This window comes from Microcaecilia unicolor, chromosome 6 (genome assembly GCF_901765095.1).
Source record: "Microcaecilia unicolor chromosome 6, aMicUni1.1, whole genome shotgun sequence".
Lineage (NCBI taxonomy): Eukaryota > Metazoa > Chordata > Amphibia > Gymnophiona > Siphonopidae > Microcaecilia > Microcaecilia unicolor.
In genome coordinates, this window is record NC_044036.1 from 85,130,351 (window position 1) to 85,149,426 (window position 19,076).

At 45.9% G+C, this 19,076-nt stretch overlaps 1 protein-coding gene across 4 annotated transcripts in view; it reads left to right on the forward strand.

The window, feature by feature from the left end:
- The window catches only part of RC3H1 (ring finger and CCCH-type domains 1), a 343,910-nt gene that overhangs the window by 242,284 nt on the left and 82,550 nt on the right, over positions 1 to 19,076 (forward strand). For all 4 annotated transcript variants that reach the window (XM_030205363.1, XM_030205364.1, XM_030205367.1 and 1 more), the window contains exon 14: positions 14,466 to 14,618. In XM_030205363.1, coding sequence (XP_030061223.1) covers positions 14,466 to 14,618 — 153 coding nt within the window. The remainder of the gene's footprint in view (positions 1 to 14,465; positions 14,619 to 19,076) is intronic.

Consider the following 19,076-nt stretch of genomic DNA (forward strand, 5'->3'; position numbering starts at 1 on the left):
ATTGGTGGGAACTGCAGAAAATAGCTTCAGGGAGCGGCCTTCCTGGATCACCAATTATCCTGGTCTTGAATGAGAGACTTTGAAGAGCATCAAGGAGAGGAAGTAAAGTATAAAAATAGTTGCTAGACCGTGGGTGGAAGATGTCATTTCTGAAGGGGGGAGGCTAGGCATGAGTGGAAGATGTTGGTTCTCAGGAGGGCACAGGTGGAAGATGTCAGTTCTCTGGGGGGTGGGAACAGGTGGAAGATGCTGGTTCTGGGGGAGGACATGGGCACGGGTGGAAGATGTCTGTTCTGGAGGGGCACAGGCGCGAGTGGAAGATGCTGTTTCAGGGAGGGGAGGGAGCAAGGGTGGAAGAAGATGATGTTCGGCGGGGGTGAGGGCAGTGGTGTGAGTGGAAGATTTCTGTAGAGAGAAAAATGTTGCCCATCAGCTAAGCATAGCAGTACAGAGTGGGCAGGGAAATAAAGATGCATGACCACAATGCTGGGAAGGGGGGGGGGGGGGGTGACCTAGAGATAAGAGAGAGATCAGTGAGAAAGAGAGTGGTAGAGAGGCTGGAGTAATGAAGGGAAGGAGAGAGAGATACTGATACAGATTGGGTGGGGGCAGGTGAGCAGAGAGAAGAGTGGGAAGGTCACTGGACCCAAAGATGGAAAGAGAAAAATCAAGAGAGATGCCTGCACTTGGATGAGGGAAAAGAGCTGGGCAGTAGAAGGGGCAGGGACACGGGGGGAGGGATGGGGACACAGGGGGCATGTGCTAGAGAAGACAAAAACAGATCAATGGCAGAAAGATGTAGAGAAGGAAAAGAACAAGATAAGAGGGAAGAGGGGAGACCAGCCAAACATGAAAGGAAAATGGGAGACATGCTGCACATATGGGAAGAGGGGAGACCAGCTGAACATGAAGGGAAGAGAAAAGGAAAACGAGATTTGAGGAGGTGGCGGAGAAAATTGATGAAAGCTGAATGCAAAAGATCAGTGCCAGACAGACACAGGGCATTAGGTGAGAAAAAAAATTGCAAATGGAAAGGAGGCTCTGGAAACAGAGTTAAGAGCACAGACAGAGGAACCAAATATTGGAATAATAAATTCAACAAACCACAAAGGTAGGAAAAATCATTTTATTTTCAGTTTGATGATTGAATTATGTTGGTGTTGAGAATTTACATCTGTTGGTTTATTTTGCATGGTACATGAGGACATGCAGGGGCTTTTTCTATTTTTCTGGTGTTGCAAGACATGTAGAGTCCACTATCTCTGCTTTCAGTTTTTGTCTGCATGTTTTTTGCGGTTCCCTATTTTGTATCAGGTGAGAGTCATGTTTGCATCTGGAACTAGGTGAAGGATTCTGCTGGTATGTGATGTCTGTAACACTCCATCCTGCTCCAGTTTTCCAGTAGCTGGCATATTGGTGTTCTAATGTATTTCAGTAGTAAAATTAAATAGCTACTTCTCAAGGTTACAGGTATGGGTGAGGATGGAATGGATCTTAGAGGGGATGGGCGGGGACAGGCGGGAACAGGTTAGATTCCAGTGGTGTGCCTTGACAATTTTTGCACCTTGTAAGTGTGCCTCGAGATGAAAAAGGTTGACAGTCGCAGCCATATGGTCTTTATCTGCCTACATTTTTCTGTTTTCCTCATTTTATCATAGTTGCCCTTTTGAAAATTAAATGCTGCTACAGTAGATTTTCTTATTGACTTCACTCCCGATATTAGTTCATATTTGATCATATTATGGTCACTGCAGACCCAACACCCATTACCTTTCGTACTAAGCCCTGCGTTCCACTAAGGACTAGATCTGAAATAGCTCCCCCTCACGTCGGTTCCTTGACCAGTTTCTCTAAGAAGCAGTCATTTTATTACATCTAGGAATTTTACCTCTTTAGGATTCCTTGGTGTGACATTTATCCAGTCAAAATTGGGGTAATTGAAATTTCTTAATCCAAGAAAAAATATGCTAGGCAAAATGGAGCAAAATCAAAATTCCAAAAATATCCACTTTCTTCCAATGTGGTACTGGAACACCCACTCACAGCACAAAAAAGAGTGGAGAAAAAAGACCTCAGTCATAAGGAGTCATACCATAAGTCAGAAAAAAACGCCATAAATCATCAAATGGTTAAACCAAAACCACATGGAGCTAATATCTGTCTAGCTTCTGCACAAATTAAGTCTAACAAAATAACTTCCAGTGAACAAAGAAAAAACATCAGCAGTCTTCAAATTTTCAGGTAGCAGAAGAAATAACAATTCTCATCTTTTAGTTACTGGTCTGTCACACAAAATTCCAACAGGAGCACACTGTTTCTCCCAGCGGGTGTCTTCAGGGAAACAAAACAACTTCCAGTTATTTATAGTAGCAGTCATGGTGATGTAACATGGGATCAGCCTGTTGAATCTTCAGATAGGATTTCTAGATAATACATCTTTTGCAAATTAGGAACATGTGGTGATGTTTTTATGACTACTAACTCAGAATAAAAGAAGGGCAAGAGGAGAGAAATAAAGCAGATTAGATACCCATTAACCCCACATCTGTACACAATTTAAACTGGGGAAGGGAACAGGAAATTTTAGGTGACTGTTTTCAAAAGGAGATTAGCGGAGGCAGAAGTATATTTGCTAAAAACTTTTTTTTTTTTTTTTAGAAAGTGCAGGAAAGGGAAGAAGGAACAGTTGGTTGTACCAGATAATCTGGTAACCCAGTCAGTCATTTCAGGAAACTTGTATGGTTCAGTAAATTGTTTCTGTTGACATACAAGTCAAAGGTGTAAATACAGAGAACAAGACATCACAATCTAATATATATTTTTTTGTCTCCTGGACTGTTGCCAATTTTTGTAGCAAGTGTGCAGTGTCCCTTATTCTACCGAGAATGGTTACTGCTAATTTGTCTGACCTACCTTGTTAGGAAATTTGTTTTAGAACATGGCCTAGAGGTAAGCGGAGATATTTGTGACCAGTAAATACTTCAGTCATTTTGAAAATATGTTTCTCCGAGGGCAAGCAGGCTGCTTGTTCTCACATGTGGGTCGATGTCTGCGTAGGCCCGGGAACCGGCATTTTGCAAGCAAAATATTTTAAAAAATTTTGCCAGAGTCTTCTGGCATGTGTGCAGCGGGCACCGCACATGTGCGGACCAATTTCCTGCCCACGTTCCACAGTTATTTTTTCTCTGCGTTGAGGTGCGGTCTAGTTTTTTCTGGGCTCCTCTCAGGCCCGGGAAAGAGTCTCATCCGTTTTGTGGCTTTTGCCTTATTTCTTTTCTTTAATTAATAGAAATTTACACTTAAAAAAAAAATCTTCCCATAGTTTTCTTTCTTTTTTGCCCTTTTAAAGTTTCCTTTGTTTTTGTTGGCTGCGCGGTCGGGTTGTTCCCTTCTTTTCGTGCCCTTTTTTCTTTTAACAGGCACGATCGCGTCTTTTAATTTTGCCGAAGTTGTTTTTCCTTTCATGTCATCGAAGACACCCAGCGACTTCAAATCGGACCATCTCAAGTACCGATACCCATGCCTGGCGTATCCAGTGCCTTGGGCCCGACCATAGCCCAGCCGCTTGTAGTCTGTGTCTTTGCATGAAGAAACGGACTCAAGCGTCTCGAGAAGCCCAACGAGAGAAGCTTTTTGGGGCTTGGTCCGGTCCTTCGACATCAGTACTGAAGTCGGCGGCATCGGCATCGGGAGCAAAGGTGTAATGGCTGCGGAACGACCAACTCGTGCTGGGAGCAGTGAGGCATCGAGTGGGTCTCCACCTGTCTCAAGGCATCCTGTTATGCAGGCCCCCCAGGACCGACCTTCGTCGGACCCGGCCCCGAGGAGACATGAGGATTCCATGTCTTCCTCATTGGTACCGAGGAGTCTCGATGACGGGCGTCAAGCAAAGGCGAAGAAGCACCGTCATTGTTCTCCTTCGACACATGGTGCTGGGAGCTCTGGGGCGTCGAGGGATTCGGCACCCGAGAAGCGTCGGCGCTGAGACGATCACTCTCCCTCTATTCGGGAGGTGCCGATGTGTCGATCTAGCAGCCCAGTACCTGCTCCCAAGCCTCGACAAATTCTGCCACCGGCCTTCCATACTGTCTGCTGCAGTGGTATCTGGCCCGTCGCCTGTGGTGAGGTCCCTGACCTCGGTGCCGCCTGACGTCGGTGGAGGAAGCTTCACCTGAGTCCAGGTGAGCGTCGACTTCTCGGCACTGCGATCGAGGACGTCATTCCTCGGCTTTGAGGCAGGCTCAGTTTTGGACTGCTCTGAGAGATGTCTTGTCCGATACTGAAGATCAACGTTCGTGGGAGGAAGAGGAGGATCCCAGGTACTTTTCTTCTGATGAGTCCTATGGGATTCCTTCTGAACCTTCCCCTCCACCAGAAAAGAGACTTTCTCCACCGGAGAGTCTACCTCCTTAGTCCGGGAAATGGCTGTGGCTATTCCCTTCTCTATGGAGGTTGAAGATGAGCTCAGGGCTGAGGTGCTCGAGGTCCTGGATTATCCTTCTCCACCTAGAGAGGCTGCAACGGCTCCTTTGCATAATGTACTGAAGGAAGTCCTTATGCGAAACTGGTCGTTCGCTCTGTCTAATCCCTTGATCCCGAAATGGACTGAATCCCAATATTGGATCCACGGGGAGCCTGGATTGATGAAGTCTCAGCTACCTCAGAATTCCATGGTGGTCGACTCCACTCTCAAAAGAGCCAAGAGTACTACAGACTATGCCTTGGCGCCCCCAGGCAGAGAATCTAGAACCTTGGACTCTTTTGGGAGGAAGGTGTATCAGGCTGCTATGCTCGCTGCCAAGATCCAAACATACCAGCTCTTCACGAGCATGCACTTGCGGAACTCAGTGAGATAATTGTCTAGCTTGGTTGATGCACTCCCTCTGGAGCAAGCCAAGCCTTTTCGCCAGGTGATCAGGCAGCAGAAGGCGTGTCGCATATTCCTGGCCAGAGGTACGTTCGACACTTTTGATATAGCATCCAGGATCGCTGCTCAAGATATAATGATGCGCAGACTTTCATGGCTTCGTGTCTCTGACCTGGATCATTCGGTCCAGCAGCGGATGGCAGATGTTCCTTGCCAGGGGATAATCTTTTTGGTGAGAAAGTAGAGGATCTGGTTGACCAGCTCAAGAAGCACAATGATGCTATGGATTCTCTCTCCCGCCAGGCGCCTTCTGCTACTACCTCCTCATCTAGGAGGTTTTTTGGAGGAAACAGGAGTGCTCCCTATTCCTATGCTAGGCGTAGGTACACTCCTGCTTCTCGGCAGCCTGTCCAGTCTCAGTCCCAGCATGTTCGTTCTTGTCAACAGCGTGCGCCTAAGGCCTCTGTGGCTCCCCAGCAAAAGCAAGGGACGGGTTTTTGACTGGCTCCAGTTACGCATAGCCTCTGTAAAAGTGTCCGTGCTGGACGACTTGCCAGTTGGGGGGAGGTTGATATTTTTCACCAAAGGTGGCCTCTCATAACCTCCGACTGGTGGGTTCTTCAAATAGTCCAGTCAGGATACACACTCAATCTGGAATCCAAGTCTACAGATTGTCCACCAGGAGGTCATTCTTACAGTTCCCAGCACAAACAGGTACTTGCAGATGAACTCTCCGCCCTTCTGAAGGCCCAAACGGTTGAACCCGTTCCACCAAGGGAAGAAGGGCTGGGATTCTATTCCAGGTACTTCCTTGTGCAAAAGAAAACAGGGGGGATGCATCCCATCCTAGACCTAAGGGCCCTGAACAAATTTCTTATCCGAGAAAAGTTCAGGATGATTTCCCTAGGCACCCTTCTTCCCATGATTCAGGAAAACGATTGGCTATGCTCTCTGGACTTAAAGGATGCTTACACACACATCTTGATACTTCAGCTCACAGGAAGTATCTTCGATTTTGGCTGGGAACACAGCACTTTAAGTACCGTGTACTGCCTTTTGGCCTGGCGTCTGCGCCCAGAGTGTTTACCAAATGCCTAGCTGTAGTCGCAGTGTCGCTACGCAGACTGGGAGTGCATGTGTTTCCTTATCTCGACGATTGGCTGGTGAAGAGCACCTCGAAAGAGGGTGCTCTGGAGTCCATGAGAATGACTATTCGGGTGCTAATGCTACTGGGGTTCGTCATAAATTATCCCAAGTCCCATCTCACCCCAGTCCAAGCATTGGAATTCATTGGAGCCCTGTTGAACACTCAGACAGCTCGAGCTTATCTTCCCGCGACAAGGGCGGACAATCTTCTGTCCCTGTTGTCCATGGTTCAAGCGTCTCACCAGGTCACAGCTCGGCAGATGTTGAGACTTCTGGGGCACATGGCCTCCACAGTTCATGGCACGTCTACATATGAGATCAGCTAAATGGACCCTAGCTTTGCAGTGATTTCAAGCTGCGGGGGATCTAGAGGATGTCATCCAACTGTCCACCGGCTTTCGGAATTCTCTCCACTGGTGGACGATTTGATCCAATTTGACAATGGGACGACCATTCCAAGTTCCTCAGCCATGAAAAGTGCTGACGACGGATGCATCTCTCCAGGGGTGGGGAGCTCATGTAGATGGGCTCCACACTCAGGGAGCCTGGTCCTTTCAGGAAAGAAAACTGCAGATCAGCCTCCTGGAATTAAAGAGCGATCTGGAACGCTCTAAAGGCTTTAAGAGATTGGCAGACAATCAGATTGCCATGTATTACACCAACAAGCAGGGGGGCACTGGATCTCTCCCTCTGTGTCGGGAAGCTGTCCAGATGTGGGTTGTGGCTCGTCGTCACGGCATGTTTCTCCAAGCCACTTATCTGGCAGGCATAAACAACAGTCTGCCAGACAGGTTGAGCAACATAATGTAACCTCACGAGTGGTCACTGAACATGGGCGTAGTCTGCAAAATCTTCTGAGCATGGGGCACCCCCTCGGTGGATCTTTTTGCCACTCAGATCAATTACAAGGTCCCTCAGTTCTGTTCCAGACTTCAGGGCCACGACAGACTAGCGTCAGATGCCTTTCTCCTACATTGGTAGTAGTAGGGAAGACTTTGCTGAAACTCAAGCAAGACTGCGGAACCATGATCCTGATTGCACCCTTCTGGCCACATCAGATTTGGTTCCCTCTTCTTCTGGAGTTGTCCTCCGAAGAACCGTGGAGATTGGACTGTTTTCCAACCCTCATCACTCAGAACAAAGGGTCGCTTCTACATCCCAACCTCCAGTCTCTGGCTCTCACATCCTGGATGTTGAGAACTTAGAATTCCCCTCCTTGGGTCTTTCAGAGGGTGTCTCCCGAGTCTTGCTTGCTTCCAGGAAAGATTCCACGAAGAGGTGTTACTCTTTCAAATGGAGGAGGTTTGCCATCTGGTGTGACAGCAAGGCCCTAGATCCTCTTTCTTGTCCTACACAGACCCTGCTTGAATACCTTCTACACTTGTCGGAGACTGGTCTCAAGACCAACTCCGTAAGAGTTCACCTTAGTGCGATTAATGGTTATCATCGCCATGTAAAGGGTAACCCTATCTCTGGACAACCTTTAGTTGTTCGCTTCATGAAAGGTTTGCTTTTGTCAAAGCCCCCTGTCAGACCTCCACCAGTGTCATGGGATCTCAACGTCGTTCCCACCCAGCTGATGAAAGCTCCTTTTGAGCCACTGAATTCCTGCCATCTGAAGTACTTGACCTGGAAGGTTGTTTTCTTGGTGGCAGTTACTTCAGCTCGTAGAGTCATTGAGCTTCAGGCCTTGATAGTGCATGCACCTTATATCAAGTTCTATCACAACAGAGTAGTCCTCCGCACGCACCCTAAGTTCCTGCCAAAGGTGGTGTCGGAGTGCCATCTGAACCAGTCAATTGTCTTGCCAACTTTCTTTCCCCGTCCTTATACCCGCCCTGGTGAAAGCAGTTTGCACACCTTGGGCTGCAAGAGAGCATTGGCCTTTTATGTGGAGCGGACAAAGCCCTTTAGACAGTCCGCCCATTTGTTTGTTTCTTTCGATCTTAACAGGAGGGGAGTCGCCATCAGAAAACGCATAATCTCCAGTTGGCTAGCAGATTGCATTTCCTTCACTTATGCCCAAGCTGGGCTGTCTTTAGAGGGCCATGTCACGGCTCATAATGTTACAGCCATGGCTGCGTCAGTGGCTCACTTAAAGTCAGCCTCCACTGAGGAGATTTGCAAGGCTGCAACGTGGTCATCAGTCCACACATTCACATCTCACTACTGCCTTCAACAGGATACCCGACACGACAGTCGGTTTAGGCAGTCGGTGCTTTAGAATCTGTTCGGTGTTTAGAATCCAACTCCACCCCCCCTAGACCCATTTTTGTTCTGTTCCAGGCTGCACTCTCAGTTAATTGTTTATGGTTTCAGGTCAATCTCTGTTATGTCCTCGCCGTTCCGAGGCCCAATTGACCAGTGTTCATTATTTTCAGTGAGCTTTGTTGCTAGGGATAACCCACATGTCTGTAAACCTGGAAGACGTAATGGAGCAGTTCTGCAAACTGAAGAGTAGCAAATCTCCAAGACCGGATGGTATTCATCCCAGGGTACTGATACAACTAAAAAATGAGCTGGCAGAGCTACTGTTAGTGATTTGTAATTTATCCTTAAAATCGAGCATGGTACCAGAAGATTGGAGGGTGGCCAGTGTAACGCTGATATTTAAAAAAGGTTCCAGAGGAGATCCGGGAAATTATAGACCAGTGAGTCTGACGTCAGTGCCAGGCAAAACGGTAGAGACTATTATCAAGAACAAAATTACAGAGCACGTTCAAAAGCACGGACTAATGGACAAAGTCAACAAGGATTTAGTGAAGGGAAGTCTTGCTTCACCAATCTGCTGCATTTCTTTGAAGGGGTAAACAAATATGTGGACAAAGGTAAGCCGGTTGATATTGTGTATCTAGATTTTCAGAAGGCGTTTAATAAAGTCCCTCATGAAAGACTACAGAGGAAATTAGAGGGACATGGGACCGGAGGTAGTGTCTTACTGTGGATTAAAAACTGGTTGAAAGATAGGAAACAGAGAGTAGGGTTAAAAGGTCAACACTTGCAATGGAGAAGGGTAGGTTGTGGGGTCCCTTAGGGATCTGTGCTGGGGCCTCTGCTTTTTAATACTCTGGAGGAAAGGAGGAACAGGGGTGATATGATACAGACGTTCAAATATTTGAAAGGTATTAATCCGCAAACGAATCTTTTCCGGAGAGGGGAAGGCCGTAGAACGAGAGGACATGAAATGAGATTGAAGGGGGGCAGACTCAGGAAAGTCACTTTAACCCTCCATTGCCTGCCGCATTGAGCCTGCCATGAGTGGGAAAGTGCGGGGTACAAATGTAACAAAAATTAAAAAAAAAAAAGATGTCAGGAAGTATTTCTTCACAGAGAGGGTGGTGAACGCTTGGAATGCTTTCCCGCGGGAGGTGGTGGAGATGAAAACGGTAACGGAATTCAAACATGCGTGGGATAGGCATAAAGGAATCCTGTGCAGAAGGAATGGATCCACAGAAGCTTAGCTGAAATTGGGTGGCGGGGGGAAGAGGGGTTGGTGGTTGAGAGGCTAGGATAGGGGAGGGCAGACTTATAAGGGGTCTGTGCCAGAGCCGGTGATGGGAGGCGGGACTGGTACATAAGTACATAAGTACATAAGTAGTGCCATACTGGGAAAGACCAAAGGTCCATCTAGCCCAGCATCCTGTCACCGACAGTGGCCAATCCAGGTCAAGGGCACCTGGCACGCTCCCCAAACGTAAAAACATTCCAGACAAGTTATACCTAAAAATGCGGAATTTTTCCAAGTCCATTTAATAGCGGTCTATGGACTTGTCCTTTAGGAATCTATCTAACCCCTTTTTAAACTCCGTCAAGCTAACCGCCCGTACCACGTTCTCCGGCAACGAATTCCAGAGTCTAATTACACGTTGGGTGAAGAAATATTTTCTCCGATTCGTTTTAAATTTACCACACTGTAGCTTCAACTCATGCCCTCTAGTCCTAGTATTTTTGGATAGCGTGAACAGTCGCTTCACATCCACCCGATCCATTCCACTCATTATTTTATACACTTCTATCATATCTCCCCTCAGCCGTCTCTTCTCCAAGCTAAAAAGCCCTAGCCTTCTCAGCCTCTCTTCATAGGAAAGTCGTCCCATCCCCACTATCATTTTCGTCGCCCTTCGCTGTACCTTTTCCAATTCTACTATATCTTTTTGAGATACGGAGACCAGTACTGAACACAATACTCCAGGTGCGGTCGCACCATGGAGCGATACAACGGCATTATAACATCCGCACACCTGGACTCCATACCCTTCCTAATAACACCCAACATTCTATTCGCTTTCCTAGCCGCAGCAGCACACTGAGCAGAAGGTTTCAGCGTATCATCGACGACGACACCCAGATCCCTTTCTTGATCCGTAACTCCTAACGCGGAACCTTGCAAGACGTAGCTATAATTCGGGTTCCTCTTACCCACATGCATCACTTTGCACTTGTCAACATTGAACTTCATCTGCCACTTGCACGCCCAATCTCCCAGTCTCGCAAGGTCCTCCTGTAATCGTTCACATTCCTCCTGCGACTTGACGACCCTGAATAATTTTGTGTCATCGGCGAATTTAATTACCTCACTAGTTATTCCCATCTCTAGGTCATTTATAAATACATTAAAAAGCAACGGACCCAGCACAGACCCCTGCGGGACCCCACTAACTACCCTCCTCCACTGAGAATACTGGCCACGCAATCCTACTCTCTGCTTCCTATCTTTCAACCAGTTCTTAATCCATAATAATACCCTACCTCCGATTCCATGACTCTGCAATTTCTTCAGGAGTCTTTCGTGCGGCACTTTGTCAAACGCCTTCTGAAAATCCAGATATACAATATCAACCGGCTCCCCATTGTCCACATGTTTGCTTACCCCCTCAAAAAAATGCATTAGATTGGTGAGGCAAGACTTCCCTTCACTAAATCCGTGCTGACTTTGTCTCATCAGTCCATGTTTTTGTATATGCTCTGCAATTTTATTCTTAATAATAGCCTCCACCATCTTGCCCGGCACCGACGTCAGACTCACCGGTCTATAATTTCCCGGATCTCCTCTGGAACCCTTCTTAAAAATCGGAGTAACATTGGCTACCCTCCAGTCTTCCGGTACTACACTCGATTTTAGGGACAGATTGCATATTTCTAACAGTAGCTCCGCAAGTTCATTTTTTAGTTCTATTAATACTCTGGGATGAATACCATCAGGTCCCGGTGATTTACTACTCTTCAGCTTGCTGAACTGACCCATTACATCCTCCAAGGTTACAGAGAATTCGTTTAGTTTCTCCGACTCCCCCGCTTCAAATATTCTTTCCGGCACCGGTGTCCCCCCCAAATCCTCCTCGGTGAAGACCGAAGCAAAGAATTCATTTAATTTCTCCGCTACGGCTTTGTCCTCCCTGATCGCCCCTTTAACACCATTTTCGTCCAGCGGCCCAACCGACTCTTTGGCCGGTTTCCTGCTTTTAATGTATCTAAAAAAATTTTTACTATGTATTTTTGCTTCCAACGCTAATTTCTTCTCAAAGTCCTTTTTTGCCCTCCTTATCTCCGCTTTGCATTTGGCTTGGCATTCCTTATGATCTATCCTGTTACTTTCAGTTGGTTCTCTTCTCCACTTTCTGAAGGATTGTTTTTTGGCTCTAATGACTTCCTTTATCTTACTGTTTAGCCACGCCGGCTGACGTTTAGTCTTTTTTCCCTTTTTTCTAATACGTGGAATATATTTGTCCTGAACCTCCAGGATGGTGTTTTTAAACAGCATCCACGCCTGACGCAAGTTTTTTACTCTGCGAGCTGCTCCTTTCAGTCTTTTTTTCACCATTTTTCTCATTTTGTCGTAATCACCTTTTCTATAGTTAAACGCTAGCGTACTTGATTTCCTAGTTTCACTTCCTTCAATGCCAATATCAAAACCGATCATATTATGATCACTGTTATCAAGCGGCCCTCGTACCGTTACCCCCTGCACTAGATCATGAGCACCACTAAGGACTAAGTCTAGTATTTTTCCTTCTCTTGTCGGCTCCTGAACTAGCTGTTCCATGAAGCTGTCCTTGATTTCATCAAGAAATCTTATGTCCCTTGCGTGTACAGATGTTACATTAACCCAGTCTATATGCGGGTAATTGAAATCCCCCATTATTATTGTGTTGCCCAGTTTATTTGCGTCCCTGATTTCCTTTAACATTTCCGCATCCGTCTGTTCGTCCTGGCCAGGTGGACGGTAGTACACTCCTATCACTATCCTTTTCCCCTTTGCACATGGAATTTCAATCCACAGTGATTCCAAGGAGTGTTTTGTTTCCTGCAGAATTTTCAATCTATTTGATTCAAGGCTCTCGTTAATATACAATGCTACCCCTCCACCAATCCGATTCACCCTATCACTACGATATAATTTGTACCCCGGTATGACAGTGTCCCACTGGTTATCCTCCTTCCACCAGGTCTCAGAGATGCCTATTATATCTAATTTTTCATTTAGTGCAATATATTCTAACTCCCCCATCTTATTTCTTAGGCTCCTGGCATTCGCATATAGACATTTCAAACTATGTTTGTTGTTCCTAAGTACATCATGCTTAGTACTTGACAGTATTAATTGGCAATCTTTTGTCTGGTGGTTGGGAGGCGGGAAATACTGCTGGACAGACTTATACGGTCTGTGCCCTGAAAAAGACAGGTACAAATCAAGGTAAGGTATACACATATGAGTTTATCGTGGGCAGACTAGATGGACCGTGCAGGTCTTTTTCTGCCGTCATCTACTATGTTACTATGTTAACATATTCATAAATGACCTAGAGATGGGGGTAACTAGTGAGGTAATCAAATTTGCTGATGACACAAAGTTATTCAAAGTCGTCAAATCGCGGGAAGATTGTGAATAATTACAAGAGGACCTTACGAGACTGAGAGACTGGGCGTCTAAATGGCAGATGACGTTTAATGTGAAAAAGTGCAAAGTGATGCATGTGGGAAAGAGGAACCCAAACTATAACTACGTAATGCTGGGTTCAGCGTTAGGTGTCACGGACCAAGAAAGGGATCTAGGTGTCATCGTTGATGATACGTTGAAACCTTCTGCTCAATGTGCTGCTGCAGCTAGGAAAGCAAATAGAATGTTGGGTATTATTATTAAAAGGGTGGAAAACAAAAATGAGGATATTATTCTGCCATTATATTGCTCCATGGTGCGAACGCACCTCTAGTATTGTGTGCAATTCTGGTCGCCGCACCTCAAAAAAGATATAGTGTAATTAGAAAAGGTGCAGAGAAGTGCGACAAAGATGATACAGGGGATGGGACGACTTCCCTGTGAGGAAAGACTGAAGAGGCTGGGGCTCTTCAGCTTGGAGAAAAGGTGGCTGAGGGGAGATATGATAGAGGTCTAGAAGATAATGAGTGGAATGGAAAGGGTCGATGTGGAGCGTCTGTTTACGGTTTCCAAAAATACTAAGACAAGGGGGCATGCGATGAAGCTGCAGTGTAGTAAATTTAGAATGAATCGGAGGAAATTTTTCTTCACTCAACGCATAGTTAGACTCTGGAATTCGTTGCTGGAAAAAGTGGTTAAGGCGGTTGACTTAGCAGAATTTTAAAAAGGATTGGACGGCTTCCTGGAGAAAAAGGCCATAGAATGTTATTGAATGGACGTGGGAAAAATCCACTATTTCAGGGATGGGCGGGACAAATTTTTCTTTTGGCCGCTGTCGGAGACAGGGTGCTGGGCTCAATGGACCCTTGGTCTGTCCCAGCATGGCGATGCTTATGTACTTATGTGAGAACAAGCAGCCTGCTTGTCCTCGGAGAAAGCGAAGATACATACCTGTAGCAGGTATTCTCCGAGGACAGCAGGCTGATTGTTCTCACAAACCTGCCCACCTCCCCTTTGGAGTTGTTGTTGTTTCTTTTTATGCTTTTGATTTAACTGAGGAACGTGTTCACACGACGGGTGGGAAATTGGTCCGCGCATGTGCAGTGCGCGCTGCACGCTTGCCAGAAGACTCTGGCAAGAGTTTTTAATATTTTGCTTGCAAAATGCCATTTCCTGGGCCAATGCAGACGTCGGCCCACATATGATAACAATCAGCCTGCTGTCCTCGGAGAATACCTGCTACAGGTATGTATCTTCGCTTTCTTTACATTGTAGCTATTCTATACTGCTTAATATTTACACCTGCTTCTTACTGCTGTGAGAAATTAAGATATGTGGATGTGTATTTTCAAACCACTTAGGTTGCTGCAGAACTTTGTAAGTCCAAGTGCTTTGAAAATGAACCCTGAGGAAAACTACTGTCACATCTAAGGCATTGCTATTCAGAGGCAGTTCACACATGTCAGAAAAACTCATTTTGTTTTGACCTTAGGGAAGTGAAGATAATTCCTAACATTGTTCACCTTCACTTACTGATGAAATCCATTTCTTTTTTTTTTCCCTCCTTTTACCCAGTACTTGAACGAAGACCTGAAAGTAGCAGGTAAATACAAAGGAAATGACTACAGTCAGTACTCTCCCTGGTCATGTGATACCATCGGCTCCTACATTGGAACCAAAGACGCAAAACCCAAAGACGCTGTAGTGGCCGGGAATGTGGAGATGACGGTATGTGCTATTGCACAAATATCAAAAAATTATATTGGTTAAAAAAAAAAAAGAAAAAAAATTTTTAAACTGATTTGTTCAAATTTGTGAGATTTTTGGGAACTATTTTTAAATGTTTATGTGCCAGTGTCTTTGTCAGCACTGTGATGTCTTTTTTTTTTTTTTTTGCTGTGCCTCCATCTGTTTGTCTTGTAAGTTCAGACGGGGGCCAGAGCTAAAGAATCGAAATGGTGCATAGAAATATCTGACATCAGAAAAAAAAAAAAAAAAGTAGATAGGTCAAATTTAGTTATTGGCAGAAGAGAGTTGGAGCTGCCCTGCAAAATAAAAGTCCACAAACTTCATAATCTGCCCTTATTGAAACCAGCAATGTAGATCTGCATCAGGGTGATATCAAATTAGTTTTTATGCATTTCAGTTTGGGCAAAGAATGTTTATTCACCTGCTCAATGCTTGAACAGATCTTGGCATTCTTGATCTTAGCGTTCTTGATGAAGGAAAATTGTGTTCTCTCAGGACAGGTAGGACAGATAATTTTCATGTATTGGGGAACATCTCCAGTGGAGCCTGGTAAGGGAAGCAGTACCCCAGCAACTTTTTCTAGAAGCCTTTGGATAGACTCAACATGTATGCGAGCCTGTTCCCACTTGCCACTGTTGTATGGGATTTCCTCAGTCTAATATTTTTTTTGTGGAGCCGTTTAGAGGTGTTTTCTGTTACAGTTGACTCATTTCCTTAAGAGTATTTTCCTATTTCTTCTTTCAAATCGGTAAGGCCTGTTGCTGTCACATGGTCTTTCCTTGAGTATCCAGTAATTCCTTATGTAGCCTGTTGCTGTCACATGGTCTTTCCTTGAGTATCTGGTAATTCCTTAGGTTTTTTTTATTTTTTTTTACTTATTTCTTTTCAGCTCATTGAGGTCTGTTTGTAGGCCTTGAGGTTTTGGCTGGAGTCTTTTTGTCACCATCAAGTTGTTTTGATTTTGCTGCTGCTATGTTTTCTGATGAAATTTCCCAAAAGAAGATTACACCCCCCCCCCCCATTCGGCTTCAAAAGATGTTCCTGGTCTATGGATACCTATTTATGGTGCCTGCATACCTGATCACTCTCATCTGTTTACAGATGTCAAAGAGAGGGAGTCATGCTAGAAAAAAGAAGAGAAAAGCTTTTTGATGATAAGACTGGTCCATCGATATGGGAAACCTTGGTCTCAGTGGGTCCAGGAGCTGCGCTGTACACTGAGGATGCATTGACATCAAGAGGATCTTTGTCACCCTTGACACTGGCATCGCTGGAGGCCATCAGGGAGCGGACATCATCAGATTCCTGTCTGAAAAGGCAACAGGATTCAATCTCATCTTCATCGATGTCAAGGGAGTGCAATGCAGGACATCAGGCTGAGATGTCTTGGTATCGTTCCCCATTAAAGTGCAACATGAAGGTCACCAGTGCCCTCGAAGCATCCTTAACATGAATACCGCTCATCCTCTGTGCAGTTGGAGATGGTGTGATAGCCTCCACAGAACCAACACCCTGGTTCTTATTCACACAAAGTAACTCAATTTGGCCACTCCTACTGTGATGCCCATGGCTTAGCTTTCAAGGAACAGCTAATGCAAAAGTTTGAGGAGCAGATGGAGCACTTCTTCGCTTGACAAGATGCTGCAGCTTCAATATCATTTGATGTTAAGATCAGAGGCGGTCCAGCTGATGCTCAAGACTCATGCCCTGCATGAAAAAGACGCCTTGACACCAAGGCCAAAGTAAATTCAAGAGTCGTGGTCAGCTGCACCAGTATCTATTCAGGGGAGGAAGCTTCACTGAGGCACTGGGAGTCGGTGGTGTCTTTTTTTTTTTTTTTTTACATTTATCCATGGACTAAGGTATATTTACTTCCTCTGTATTTTACTGCTTATCCTCTAATCCCTTAGTCCTCCTCATTAATTAGTCATTGTAATCAAAGTCTCAGTTACCAAGTCCTGGTATGGGACCCAGTGTCTGCAGTACATATGCTGGCCTGCCTTCCCATACTCATGGGAGACGACTCGCGGACTGCTGGCGCTCCAACCTCTTGCGGCCTGCTCGCTGCCATTTCGGGTAGGGCCGCGATCCTGCCGATTTCCGTTGCCCCACGGCTTCAGATGATCTGGTCTCTGGTACTCCTTCTGGGATGATCGCCCTGGCCTCCACAAGTGTCTGAACCTGATGCTGCTTTCCGTCTTTATAGAAGATGAGTGCAAATGGGTGTCTCCAGCGATATTGAAGGCCCATCTCTCTCAGTTTGGCTGTCACTGGTTTTAGATCAGCCCGTCTTTTCAAAGTTGCGACCGCCAGATCCTGGTAGATTTCCACTCTGTGGGAGTCCCATTTGAAATCGCCTGCTTGTCTTGCTGCTCTCAGGACTCTCTCCTTTAATTTGAAATCACGAAAGCATGCGATTATATCTTTCGGGAGGTTGTTTCTGGCTGGTCCTAGCGCCCTATGCGACCGTTCTAATATTACTTGCTCTGGAGTTATCGGCGCTTCTTCTGTACTGAGCAGTGCACTAACTATTTGCTGCACTACTGATTCTTGGTATGCAGGCGTTTCGGGGAGGCCGCAGAATATCAGGTTGCAGCGCCTACTGCGATTCTCCAGATCTTCTAGTTGGTCTGCTATGTGCTGCTGTCCAATTGTTACATCTGTTATTTGCCTGTCCATTGCTCCCATTTCTTCTGCATGCTCATCCAGTCTAGTTTCTATCTCCTCTACTCTGCGACTGATATCTGCTATTTCACCCCGCAGTTCAGCTCCTAGAGTCTCCAGCTTTGTTCGTACCACCTTCATGTCTGTACGAATCTCTTGCAGCCATAACCGGAGTTCGGGAAAACCGCTCTCACCTCCCTCTGCAGGCTTTTGTGTTTGAAATAAGTCTCTGCCTGATTGCTCTATGGGAGGCTTCGGCGTTCTAAGCGATTCCTCCTCCATTGCCGCCATGTGCTTTCGGGATGCTGTATTGGTAAACGCGAATTGTGAGAGATTAACCGCGTCACCGCGCCTCTGCATCTCTTGTCATGCTTCCACTGCTATTCCGCGGTTTCCACTTTGCTCTCCAGTTAAATTTAGGCTTTTTATATTAGGGGAATATGCTTTTTTCATTGAGGGACTGCCGGAGCACGGCTCTTAAGTGGCCATCTTCTCCGCTGACGTCACTTCCTCCGGAATCGGTGGTGTCTTGACGCCATAGGATGCCTTGGAAGACTGGCAGAAGAAACTCACTGACTGTATGAGTCTAAATCAGAGTGCTGCTGGGATTTTTATGGGGAGTCATGGAGCTTCTTAGAGGAGCTGGTCTTCCTTCAGATCCCTTCCCAACATATGAGAGATGTATAATCCCATCAGAAGAACTCTCTCATTGATTTTATATGTGAGGTGGCTCAGGCTACCCCATTTCAGTTAGAGATGGAGGAAGAGCCCAGGGCAGGAACATTGAATATCCTCAAATTCCTCGACCCCCCCCCCCCCCCCCCCCCCCCCAAATGATGCCCATTCACAGAATTCTAAAAGATGTACAGATGAGAATGCAGGAGACCTCCATCTGTGTACCTCCCATTAATAAGAAAGATGACTATGTACCAAGACAAGAAGGCTCCGGAATTTGAAAAGCAATAACTTCTTTACCATTCCATGGTGGTCTAATCTACTTTCAGAAGAGCCAAGAGTTCCAAAACTCACTCCTTGGTGCCCCCAGGGAGGGAGGTTCAAACATTGGAGTCTTTTGGAAAGAGACTGTTTCAGAATGCTATGCTTTTCTTCCTCATAACATCCTTCCAGCTATTTATGGGCTTGTATTTGTGGAGCATAGTGCACAGTGTTGCAGACTTTGTGTATACTCTTCCTAGAGACAAAGCAGAGGAATTCCGCTTGCTAGTAGCCAAAGGAAAGAAGTTAGGGAAATACAGTACATAGTCTCTGCAACCTATATTTTTCAAAACAATATCAAGAGCTTCTTCCATGGGGATTGGCAACTGCAGACTTGCCTGCGGGCCTCAGACCTAAGAAAATAAGTGCAGAAAAAGCTTGCTAGCATGCCGTACTGTGGAGAAGATCTCTTCAGAGATAAGTTGCAAGCAGCTGTTACTGTCATCAACAGCTTAGTGACACCCCTAAGACCCTCTGTAGGCCAACTTTCCAACCCAGCCTCCTCTTCCAGGAGGTATCAGATTGGAGGGCAATGGAGGTCCTTTTACTCTCATAGGCATAGGTATCCTTCACTCTCCTTCTGCTCTCTAGACAAGGTTCTTGCTCTCGTCCAAGACAGCAGAGGGCCTAAAAGTCCCAACCTATGCTGCAGCCAAAACCAGGGACACAGTTTTGCCTGCCTCCATGAAAACATAGCTTCAGTCCCCTGGATCTGTTCTGGACAATTTACCTGTAGGAGGGAGGCTGCAAGTTTTTTGCAAACAGATGGTCTCATAA